The sequence below is a fragment of the Grus americana genome, chromosome 4 (assembly GCF_028858705.1).
Source record: "Grus americana isolate bGruAme1 chromosome 4, bGruAme1.mat, whole genome shotgun sequence".
Taxonomy (NCBI): domain Eukaryota; kingdom Metazoa; phylum Chordata; class Aves; order Gruiformes; family Gruidae; genus Grus; species Grus americana.
Window position 1 is genome coordinate 36,199,417 of NC_072855.1, and position 12,798 is coordinate 36,212,214.

Genomic DNA, 12,798 nt, shown 5'->3' on the forward strand with positions numbered 1-12,798 from the left:
GTAGGTACATCAGTGATAAAAGGAAGACGAGGGAAAATGTGGGCTCTCCCCAGAAGGAAACAGGAGACCTGGTTACCTGTGGTATGGAGAACGCTGAGGTACTCAATGACTTCTTTGCCTCAGTCTTCACTGGCAAGTGCTGTAGCCACACCACCCAAGTCGCAGAAGGCAAAAGCAGGGACTGGGAGAATGAAGAACTGCCCGCTGTAGGAGAACATCAGGTTCGAGACCATCTAAGGAACCTGAAGGTGCACAGGTCCATGGGACCTGATGAGATGCATCCACGGGTCCCGAGGAAACCAGTGGATGAAGTTACTAAATAACTATCCATCATGTTTGAGAAGTCATGGCAGTGTGGTGAAGGTTCCACTGACTGGAAAAGGGGAAACATAACCCCCATTTTTAAAAAGGGAAAAAAGGAAGACCCAGGGAACTACAGGCTGGTCACTCTCACCTCTGTGCCCAGCAAGATCATGAAGTAGATCCTCCTGGAAACTATGCTAAGGCACATGGAAAATAAGGAGGTGATTGGTGACGGCCAACATGGCTTCACTAAGGGCAAATCCTGCCTGACAAATTTGGTGGCCTTCTACAATGACGTTACAGTGTTAGTGGATAAGGGAAGAGCAATTGTTGTCATCTACCTGGACTTGTGTAAAGTATTTGACACTGTCCCACAAGACGTCCTTGTCTCTAAATTGGAGACACATGGATTTGATGGATGGACCACTCAGTGGATAAGGAATTAGCTGGATGGTCGCACTCAAAGAGTTGCGGTCAAAGGCTCGATGTCCAAGTGGAGACCAGTAACAAGTGGTGTTCCTCTGGGGTCAGTATTGGGACCGGTGCTGTTTAACATCTTTGTCAGCGACATGAACAGTGGGATCAAGTGCACCCTCAGCAAGTTTCCCAACGACACCAAGCTGCGTGGTGCGGTCAACACGCTGGAGGGAAGGGATGCCATTCAGAGGGACCTTGACAGGCTGGAGAGGTGGGCCTGTGTGAACCACATGAAGTTCAACAAGGCCAAGTATAAGGTCCTGCACATGAGTCAGGGCAACCCCAAGCACAACTACAGGCTGGGCAGAGAATGGATTGAGAGCAGCCCTGAGGAGAAGGACTTGGGGGTGTTGGTTGATGAGAAGCTCAACATGAGCCAGCAGTGTGCGCTTGCAGCCCACAAAGCCAACTATATCCTGGGCTGCATCAGAAGAAGCATGACCAGCAGGTCCAGGGAGGAGATTCTGACCCTCTACTCCACTCTTGTGAGATCCCACCTGGAGTACTGCGTCCAGCTCTGGGCGCCCCAGTATAAGAGAGACATGGACCTGTTGGAGAGAGTCCAGAGGAGGGTCACAAAGATGATCAGAGGGCTGGAGCACCTCTCCTATGAGGACAGGCTGAGAGAGTTGGGGTTGTTCAGCCTGGAGAAAAGAAGGCTCCAGGGAGATCTAATTGCGGCTTACCAGTTTCTGAAGGGGGCCTACAGGAAAGCCGAGGAGGGGCTGTTTACAAGAGCATGGAGTGACAGGACGAGGGGTAATGGCCTTAAGCTGAAGAAAGGTAGATTTAGATTAGATATTAGGAAGAAATTCCCTGTTGAGAGGGTGGTGAGGCACTGGAACATGTTGCCCAGAGAAGTTGTAGATGCCCCATCCCTGGCAGTGTTCAAGGCCAGGTTGGATGAGGCTTTGGGCAATGTGGTCTAGTGGAGGGTGTCCCTGCCTGCAGCAGGGGGGGTTGGAACTAGATGATCTTTGAGGTCCCTTCCAACCCAAACCATTCTATGATTCTATGACTGTTCTTCTCTGCAGCTTCTCACAAAACTAATATTTTCCTCTTTAATTGCATAGGGTTTTTCAGTCAGTAACACCAAGAAAGTATGTCTTTTTAACCAAAAGGATAATTGTGACAAATTATCAATGACCGCAGGAAAGCTCAGAGTCCTCAAAGCTTTTTTCAGCTTCACTTCAGAAACAGTGGGTAAACGTGCCCCTTTAAATTCTCTTTTCTCAAATTAAACTAAGGAGAAAATTCACACTCTTTTATTTATTTTTTAATAACCTCTCCTGCCAATAGTGCCTAGTATATTAGATACTGTCTTTGCTTTAAAATAGACCTTAAAATCCTGTTTTTCAACTGGTTAAACTGCCTTGTGAACATGCAGCTAATTAGGACATCCCTACAGCCAAGGCGAGTTGCTGACTTCTCATAGCTGGACCAGGGCCACACACAACGCGACACCAGGCACCTGAAAATCTCCTTTCAGGCTCATCCAACCACCCACAATCTGCTCCTCCTTTGACTTAAAAAGCCATGTAAACACCAAGTATGTGACAGTCCACCAGGACCTCCTTCTTCTACTCTCCCTCCTGGTGCTGTGGACGTTTCACCCTATTCTTTGGGCTCTCAGGATTGCTGACACCAGTCTTCATGGGGGCTGTTTGCAAAGCCTCACCAGGATGCTCCCACTAGCAGGCAAGATGAGCAGGTGAAAATCTCCTGCACGGGCGTTGACCTACTTCTGGCTTCAGAAGCTAGAGCATCTCGACAGCACCCTTGGATTAAGCAAGGTGTACGGGTTTCCCTAAGCGGAGACAGTGAAGACAAAGGAGGCCCTTCAGGGAAACCCAAAGAAAACACTTGGCTTGCTCTTAATGCCAGCTATTGTTATTTCATCTGTCAATGAAAAGGGAACTTGTCTGGGCACTAACCCTGAAATACGTGCAAGCAGGAGAGCAAACATTTAATGCCGGTCTGCTGGAGCAGGAGGCAAGGGCAGAGTCCAATCCCACACGGGCTGAGGAGCGGCTGGAAGGCTCAAGGGCAGGCTGAGCACTATTGGCAGCCAAATAGCACACCAAGAATCCTTTGACTAAAACACCCCCCTTAAAAGAATGGAGGGGGGGGACGGGACACACATACACGAAACAAACCCAAACCCCATCCCAGAACCAACAAAAATCCCACCAAACGTATAGAAGTTCACTGCAGCATCACATGGAGCTTGCAGGACTTCAGTTACTTCTCCATAGAATTTGAACTCAGTAAATTAACAGGCAGTGATAAATCCCATTCATGTTGGGTTGGTGTCTTTGGGAAAGGACATTGGTAACAAACTGTATGCATTGCTACTGTCACAGTTGCAGGGCTCTGTAAGCTCATAGACCCAAGGATACCAGTAAGACAAGGTAAGTAGACACAATATATTTATTAGGCTCTTAAGTCTTCCTTGCAATGACCTGGAGAAAGGGTGTTGCATCCAAAAACCTATCTATTTCTTCCATATTCTTTGCATATAGAAAGATATCCATGGATATTATTACTAAAGTGGAAAATACAACTACAGTCTGAAAGAGTGAATATTAATTTGTCTTTCTTCTTAAGCTAAAAGTTTCACTAGACTTGGTATAGGCTTTTTTTAAAGGCCAAAAAAAAGTTGCCATTTTTAAAAAAGAAATACTCATTTTATAGCCCCGCAATAATACCTAAGACTCTGCTGCCAAGTCTCAAACACAGTGGCAGCACCCAGCTTCTTCTGATGCTAATAATACATTGCAAGTTTTACAGCTCCAGTGTTAAACACCATCCTTGCAGCCTCGCTCCTTCTTGACAGCCTCTGAACACCCAGTGAGAGCGCACATTACTGCACGCACAACTTCAAGGCAGCAGGTAAGAGAAGTAACTGGAGCTGCGGTTACTGGTGAGGATGGACACAGCGACGCATTGCCCCACTACCAACGTGGGGACCAAGCCACTGCTCAGCCTCTTCCCCTTCTGCTGGCACCAGAAGAAGGAATCAGCCTCCCCCAAGGCCTGCGTAGTCCCACTGGCCACTGCATTTTAGGGGAAATCCACCGGGACTTGCCACCTTCCAAGAGCTCCTCTCCCCAGTTTCGGTGGGATTCCCTGTACTGGGACCAGCGATGGGCCCCTCAGCATCTCCACTCTCCTCTGAAGGTAAGCATGAGCTACCCTATGTACCTTCTGAAGCACTAACAGCTAGCAAAAACTGCTTTAAAAGTAAAACTTCATGAAGCTACCCAAACCACGCTCTTAAAATAGAAAGATTTTTCACTGTCACAGTGTACAGATCTTGTAAAGAACCAAGTCTAGCGCCATTTCATAGGGTTTAAGTGAATTGGTTTGCCTTTCTAAAAGGGCAATCTTTGATACACCTGCATATCCCCTCACTAATCATCTGACACTGGAATTCAAGGTTAAGCTAAAAGGCTGCTGTATTTTACTCGGGCTTCTGCTGTTTTGGTGTCCCATCCCGTGTCCCTCCCCTCGAGGCAGAGCAACGAAGTCTCATATTGCACGGGTTAGATGTATATCCAGCTCCAGAAAACACACTACAGAAGTCATTATACTGTGCATATTTAAGTGTACAGTATAGTAACTTTCATAAAAAATTCAAAAATAGGTTTAATAAGTGCTGACAGCAATGTTACACCATTGCTTTTCTGCTGTAGAAAAGAAAATAACTGGAAAAACCACTATTCAGATTCCCTGGGCAGTTACCAACCTTTGAATGCATGCTTCCTTGCTGTTGTGGCTCAGAACAGAAGGCCGATTGAAAAAGGGCCATGAAGACCTGCTCAAATGTCAACAGGAAAGCACTTTGCTTCGTCAAAATATACGTGTTTGTACATTCTTAACAATCAGATATTTCTCATCACAGGTCTCAGGTGAAATTCCAGGTCATAAACTCAGGGATCAAGTACACCGGACAGAAGAAAGCATGTTTACATCTTCGGTGAAGGGATTTTATTCCAAGAACATGATAATATCCTTAAAAAACCTTTCCAGATCTGGCCCACCCAGGGAGCAGTTTCAATATTGGAAACTGGAGACTGCAATAACATTCCCAGCAGTCAACATCATTAGAAAATAACCGAAACATTTATACTTTTGTATTTAAAACAAACAAACAAAGTTTGGAGAGAGCTTGAATTTTCAGAACCCTGTAAAATTTCTGCTACAATTACTAAGAAGTTCCTCCCATCCTCATGTTTCACAGCCACAGTTTCTGCAGAGAAAACCACCATCTGGTTGTAGCTTTTAGTTTCTCCAAACACTTCAGCCTTTACTTGACCACCAAGAAAAAAGGAACCTGGCCATCTCACGTTTGTCAATGCCCAGGGAAGGTGTGATGTTGCTCAGAAGGCAGCTTTGGATGCCAAGAGTCTTGGAGGACACCTGATCCATCCAGGCTGCATCTTTTCTGCTACTGTCTCTAAACTGCCATCTCGAATGCAGACAAGAACATGGTAAAGCTTTGGCATGCCCTGCCTGGGGGACAGGCTGTAATTCTCCTGCCCAGGAGAAAGGAGGACAGGTTCACCATCCAGATAAACGGCCTGAGGCAACAGCACCAGAAGAGCTGGGAGAGAGTGCCAACTTCATTACCATTCCCTTTACAAAGGAGCCGAATCAAAAACCTGCCGCTCAAGCCCAGGTTTTCATACACGGCTCACCCTTCCTATAGCATCTCTGCGCTAAACACACATTTCTCCAGGAATCAAAACAAACCCATTTCAGGCTAAATTTTAAACTGTGGCAACACACGTAGAAGGTCTTAACTTAGTCGACCAAAATCATTACAATCTGATAAATAAATTATTAAGCAATGTGCCTCTAACTAGCAAATTACAAAGACAGGACAAAGCTGGGAAGGCGTTACTGAGTTTTCATGCCACGAAACCATGAAGAGGAGCAGGCAGGATGGGGGTGCCTGTGGCTGGTGGCCCTGTGGCCATCCCTTGCCATGGTCCCCAGGCACCCCATCCACCTCAGCCTTTTTAAAACAAAAAAGATTATGTACAAAAGAAGAGCAGGACAGATGGAAAGGTGATTTAGCGAGAGGCCCACTGGCACATGATGCTGGTAGCCCAGGAGCCCATTTAAGCGCCGGGAATAACACCTGACAGGGCTTCATTCACCAGGCACCCGCCGTGCCACTCCCCGGCAAAGACAAGGGCCCTTTGAGGAGGGAAACGAGGAGTGTTTAATTAAAGACCAGACCCTCACTTGCAGACAAAGAGATATAGAGAGTGAGGGCCCTGGTCCCGCTTCAGCAGAGCCCCACGGCCAAGGCCTGCTCTAGGCCAACGCGGTTCCCTTACACCATCGACTCTTCACACAGAGCATAAGCTTAACTTGCAAGGCTGGATGACTTCTTGGCCCCCGGGAAGGACTCTTTACTATACAATGGCACTCTTTGTAGGGGGAAAGGAGGTGGGGAGACAGTACTAGCTGGCCATTAACCTTATAAATCCTTCACTTGAGTTGCACAATTAATACCATGCGTCAGTGTATTTGACTTTTCTTCTTCACGAGAAGCTGCGTGGAATGAAAAAAAAAAAGAAAAAGAAATTGAGTTAAACAGATAATATCTTTCCTTCCTGCATGTTTTTTATTTTCACAATACATTTTAGATAGCCTGCGTTAGTCTTGCAGACCATCCACATCTTTCTTTAAAGAGCAAAGAGCATTTCTGACTCCAAGATTTCACTGCCAAAATGTGAGCACAAACCACATAGTGAGAAATCAGGCACGTTACATGCAGTCCATACTCATTTAGCTCTTGCTTCTCTCTCCCCAGTCTCTAAAAGCTGCTTTTACAAAGTACATTAAAGGTCCAACCCAACACTTCTGAGCAGCACAAGTTTTTGCTCAAAGTTGGAAGTAAATTCACAAGACCTCAGCCAGGCCATCAACTTAAATTTACCACCTTTGTTTTTGTTTTTATTTTTTTTAAGGCTGCAATAAACACCTCACAGATATAAAAACTGCTTAATGGATCTCTAACCAGCTATAAGTTGGGGTGGAAGAGAAGGAGAAAAAAAACCCTGTAGTTTAGATCCCCTGAAGTTCCCATGGTAATACCACAAGGCATACAAAAGGTGTAGATGAGTGTGTGGTAAACTCCTCCTCTGAGGTTTTATTACTATGAAACCTAACGCTCTCTCACTGAAAAGAAATTTTCATGATATAAAGGAGATAATTGGGAAGAAAAAAGACAATTCACGTTTTATGACTGGCTACAGATGAATAACATTTAGTGTCCAACAGTCCACACTGCACCATAATCATCCACTAATGACTGGAAAACTCACTGTGAAAATTACTGAACCTAAACTAGTGGGGTGTTAATTTAATTTTTGGTGGCAAGAGAGAACACGGCAGGGAGAGAAAAGAAAGGGAGCACTTAGCTCCAGCTCCCAGTGCGGCAAAAAAAGCTTTTCCCCCTATGCCTGGCCGAGCAGGAACAATGCACAACAGCCCAGCCCCGACAACTTCGCTGAATTATAACTCCTGCTAGTTAGTTTAATTATTGCACATACATTTCTTGAAAACTCCACTTGAAACATCAGCTTCTAATTGGAGAAATTGCTCTGGGCATGACCGAAGGGTTATTATAAAGTTTGGTCACTTCTTTTCAAGCAATTGTTAGAAAAGGGCACGAAGCGCATGAAAACCTCTCAAAGATGCCCATTGTCCAAGACATAGAATTCAAGTGCAAGAGATACAGAAGGAAGTCTCAGCTGGGAACACAAAAGGCGATGAAGACACGAAAATGAGGTGGAGCATCCTGCTACACCAGCAGCGCCTTGCATAGAAGAGCTGAAAGGGGAAGAAAAAAAAAATCCAGCTTCCAGGATGACAAATATTAGTGGGTGCAAATGGAAGGTGTGTCAAAGACAGAAATCTTATTAAAATAATAACGCTCATTAAAGACTTAAGTTGCAAAAGCCTTGCAAAGTTACACGAAAGCTTCAAATCTCTCTTACCAACGACAATGAATTTCATCACGAGACCTATAGGTTTGCATAAGGTTTCCTTGACCCTCTAAATCAGCAAATTTAGCATGTGCTGGTTTGGGGTTTTCTTTATTCAAAGTCTGCTTATGTTTCCCAAAGCTTCCCCTCCAGCCAACTTAAAAACCTAGATACACCCACCAATTTCCTATTACCTGAGTAACTCCGATCACTGCAAAAATGGACGCTGAGCAAGCTTGTATGGTGTAACCATTTAGTTCAAGAAAACTGCCAGACAAGTAAGTTTTAAAGTCACACGTGAAACTTCATTCCCTGTATCCTCAAACCCTAAGCTGAGGTGCTAAAGCAACTCTCTGACATGCTTCATATTCCTGCCCTATTTCATGGTCAGATCCAATTTTACAATTCAAGAGTTGAATCTTTGGACGTCAGAATCTCATGTGGATTTTAATCCATTTACTTTCTGGCTAAGATACACCTGCACCAAGCTTAGGAGGACTGTCCAGTCCCTGTTAACTACAGATTACACTTTCATGAACTTTGCAAGTGTTATTTGTTACCAAGCCAGGATGACTTAAACGTGGAAAAGACCGTTCAGTGACGAGTTTTCTCCTGGTTTACATTTTACAGTCCCAGCAGTAGAAAACGTGCTATGTATATTAGAGGTTTAACATTCACTCCTCCTCACCAGATACTTTTTCTTCCACTTATTATCTCCATGGCCGTCACAACCCATTACTCATCAGACCAGCCAAGGCTCTGGACCACCATGAACAAGAAACATCAGCAACACCAGCAGAGGTTTAAAAGTCTGGCTGCAGTCATAATTTCTGGGTCACGTTAGCCCTAACAACGCAGGTGAAGGGAAGCGTTGTCCAAGGCTCTCCAGTACCTGTGCATGGCGGTCGTACAGCCAAGAAGAGGAAGCATTTCTGTCCCTTTCCCCCTGCCAGGCAGCAGCGGGAGGTCAGGATGCTCTCCCTGCATCACTCTGGGGCAGGCAGCTCATCCTCCAGCCCCTCAGCCCAGATGGGCTCCAGGGACAGGTGGGGAAAAAAGCCACTCCAAACCTTTCTGCAAACAGCCAGACAGGCAAGAACCGATCCCACGGCCTGCCGTGGCATTGCCTGAGCACCCCCATGGCCCTGGGGTGCAGAGAAAGACCGTCCCGGGCCAGCCCCATGCACCCCCTCACTGCTACGCCCAGCCACAGCAACCCCCTATGCCCACCACTGCACGGGCGCTACTGGCTGGGCCACAGCAGCAACAAACAGCAGCTTCCCCTTCATCAAAAATACCATGCCACTCTTTCCCCTTGACCCCATCAGTTATTTATTAACAGCAGTAAAATATTACTGTTCTGTACCTCCCAACAGGCAGGTTTTCCTCTCAGCCTGAGATACCCACCACTTTTTTCTTTTTTTTTTTTAAAGCTGAAAAGCATGGCGACTTTTTCTTTTTGTCTGTAGGTGTACTGTTCACTGCTTTAATGCTACAACGTGGAGAATAAATGTGAGAGAGCTCCTAAATAAGTCACAGCCATTTACACATTAGGTACCCAATTACACTGAAAATACAATTACCCAGATTTAAGCAGATCCTCATGCCCATGGGCCAGGCCCGTTACTTTGACTCTTCTTTAACTACCTAACTTTACAGTAAGTGCAAGTTGAATCTACTTAGATACAAGACCTGAATTATCAGTCTGGGTGTGGAAAAAAGGCAGTGAAAATAAATTAAAATCAATCAGTTTCTCCCATCTCATTTAGCGCAGCTAAGGACACTGCACAACAGGCGAGACTCCAGCAGGTCCCTGCTCTTCTTTCATAGCCTTTAATCAAATACTGAGAGGCATTTGCTATTTTTAAAGTCAAAAGAAAACGCTTGACTCCAGTCTTTTGTAAATTCACAGCAAAGATAACCCCCCAAGGAATGCATATTATTTGCACACCAGTGAGCTTACTTATTAACACAAACTTCTAGCAAAAGTTGTGTTTCCGTGTTTTAAAATGGGCCACAAAGACCTGTTTACATTCCACGTCTGGCTTCAGCAATGTCAAGGTCAGAGCGCACCCTTCCATAGCCCTCCTGCACGGTGGGCTGAGGAATGTTGCCCGATGGGTAGGGTCCAGAGACACCCCAAAAATCAAACGCTGACCCTTACACTCCATCAGGCGATGGTGCCCATTCAAGAACTCTTCCTCCTCGGTGCAGCTGGAGCCAAAAAGCCCACCTCAGCCACGCTGAGCAGCTGGCACTAACCGCTGGCCGCATCTCTACGCTTACACCATGCTTTATTCCAAAAGTAAAGGCATAAGGAGTTAACAGCCTTGGGTGGAAAGCACATGCAGGTTTTCTCCCTTTGTTTGCTGGCCATTAACAGCAGTTCCATCCAAACCTCTGCCTCAGCACAAGTCCACTACCTGCCTCTCAACTTTTTACTCTCCTCTAAATATTAGTGGAACGCAGAAAACTTGTCCATTAGCAGAATAGGATTTACACCTGTTCTCCAACACTGTTCTGTTGACGGAGGTTCAGAGGGAATTTCACTATAATGAGGGAAAAAAGGTCCATCAATTCAATTTTAAATGGGCAACTCCTCCTAGGCTTCTCCCTTGCACAAAGAAATAGTAATATTCGAGTAAGTCTGATGGGAAAATAGCGAGTGACAGAGAATTGTCTGAAAACTGTACGACACACAAGACGGCCAAAGAACTGAAGTGATGAGACCCTGTATTGCCTATTCCAGAAGGACAGTGACAGCTAAAAACAGTCAAAATTTAGATTAAAAAAGGAAACTGAGAAATACCAAATATTCACACTCCATTCTTTGCAGAAACTTTACTCAGCTAATCTTTTTTTTTTAAAGAAATGCATGTGAGCATCCCATTTTAAGGATCTGAAAGTCCCAGTGCAGAGAGAGCATCTCTAAATCTGTGACCAGTTCCAGGTACCCACTGTGTAAGACACAGATGAAGGGAAAATACAGTTTGCCTCACCAGCACCACTGCAGCGGCCATGGGAAGCAACGAGATCTTCACAGCAATAAAACAAATCCTCACAATTTGTTTTCTCTCCATAAGAGAAGCTGAGTGTTTCAAGCTGTGAAGGTTGCAAGTTACCTTAAACCCTAAGGAAAACATCAGTTCTGTTGTTCTTCACAGCTCCCCAATATATACACCAAATAGCCACAGCTTTATTTCTTAGAGGGCTGGGGGGTTTTGTGTCAAAGTAAGCGCTGCAAATGTTTTTGCTCCCCACGCTAGGATTTTTTTTGTTTCCTGAAGAAAGTTCAGGAAGAGATGTGCTCCTTCCTAGGCCACACTGCACACAGGTGGGATTCCCTTGGGGGATCACACCATAACTTGAATCTTCAGCCCACCGCAGCATGACAGACTTGCCATTTACTGCTCCAAAAGCCACCTTCCTTGCACCGCAAAAAACCATACATTCCTCATCTCCTCCTCCTCCTACTTCTTGCCATGGAAGAAGACACCTTCCCAGCAATACTGTGACACAAGTTCCAGCTACCAAGTAGATCCAACTATAAAGTGAAATATTGGTTTAGCAAGAGTAGAAATGCTAAAATTATTATTTTTAATGAACATTTTAGATTTCTAATGCTAGAAGTTATTATTTTTAACGAACTGGTAGGAACTCTAACGAAAAGCTTGCGCTCTTTGTAAACGTTAGCAGTTATTCCTGACTTATGTGGAGCTCTCAGAGCTCAGGAGGGTGCGGGATCCCCCTGTAGACGACCATACCCGAGGAGCGAGCCGCAGAAGCTGCCCCACAGAAGGACAGCCGGCATTTCACATTGCAAGGGGTATATTCCAAAATTTCCAGCTGATGGGTTTAACTTCGCCCGCTGAAGGAAACGGGGGAACGCACCTCTCCTCCAACCCCACCCTATAGCTGTCGCCTGCAGCTCTTCTGGAGAACCCCAATTACTTGCAGCGCATCCTTGTAACGCCGCCGGTCCTGTCCCGGCTCACCCCTTTCGCACCCACCCACTTTTGGGGGCGCAAATCCCGCGGCGGGGAGGACTCCCCTCTCTTTCCGCCCCCTAGTCCCCGGCCCCGCCGGGCACCACCGGCGGGCGCTCCGGGGGCAGCTCCGCGGGGCCGCCGCCGCGCTCGCCCCGCCGCGGCCCCGGCCCGGGGCGGAGAGCCCCCCTCGGCGCCCCGGCAGCACCTACCCAGGCACTTGATGTGGAAGCCGCTGGGGGGCTTGAGGGAGCGGCGCGCCCAGCCCTGCCGCAGCACCTCCAGGTGCTCCTCCTTGCCCTGCACCAGCAGCACCTGCTCGTCGATCCAGCCCAGGAAGAAGGTCTCGGCCACCGCCGCCGTGGCCCGCCGGTCCCAGAAGTGCTGCATGTTCTCCCGCTTGAAGTCCGCGAAGATCTCGTAGCCGATGCGGTGGCGGCCCAGCTCCGCCGCCGGCACCGCACCGCCGCCCGCACCGCCGCCGCCCTCCGGCCGCCCCCCGGCCGCGGCGCCCAGGACGATGGCCAGGGAGTGCGGGGCGATCTGCAGGCACCGCTCCGCCCTGCGCGGCATGGCCGCTCACCGCCCGCCGCCGGGTACGGGCATGGGCATGCCTTCCCGCGGCCGCGCTGCCTCCCGCGGCCGGCTGTCCGCGCTGCGCTCCGCCCCCGCCACGGCACGGCCCGGGCCGCTCCGCCCCCGGCACACCCCCGGCACGGCACGGCACGGCGCGGCGCGGTGCGGTCCGGCACCGCGGGCGAGGCGGGGACGTTACCCCACGGCTGCCGGTCCCGCAGCGGGCAGCGGCCGCCGCCTCCCGGCCGGTAAGCCCGCACCCCACCTCCCGCCTCCCGGTCCTAGCACGGGAACGGGAGCACCATCCCCAGAAACGAAACGAGCCCGCTGCGTGTCCCGGCTGGTGGTGTAGGCTTACCGGCACCCTCCAGTTTCGGGAGACCTCACCCTTCCCTTCCCCCTGTGAAACACGGGGGTGTTCCCCAGCCACTTCCAGACTATCCCAGCAAGTC

The 12,798-nt window shown here is 47.9% G+C and overlaps 1 protein-coding gene across 3 annotated transcripts in view; it reads right to left on the minus strand.

Annotated features, from left to right (window-relative positions):
* The window catches only part of STOX2 (storkhead box 2), a 155,425-nt gene extending 143,018 nt beyond the window's left edge, over positions 1–12,407 (minus strand). For 2 of the 3 annotated variants that reach the window (XR_008577051.1, XM_054825061.1), the window contains exon 1: positions 11,983–12,407. Coding sequence is in view for 2 of the 3 variants with exons in the window: in XM_054825061.1 (XP_054681036.1) it covers positions 11,983–12,343 (361 nt within the window). In the remaining variant the exon portion in view is untranslated. The remainder of the gene's footprint in view (positions 1–11,982) is intronic. The other variant, XM_054825060.1, reaches the window with a different exon arrangement.
* Positions 12,408–12,798: the final 391 nt, after the last annotated feature.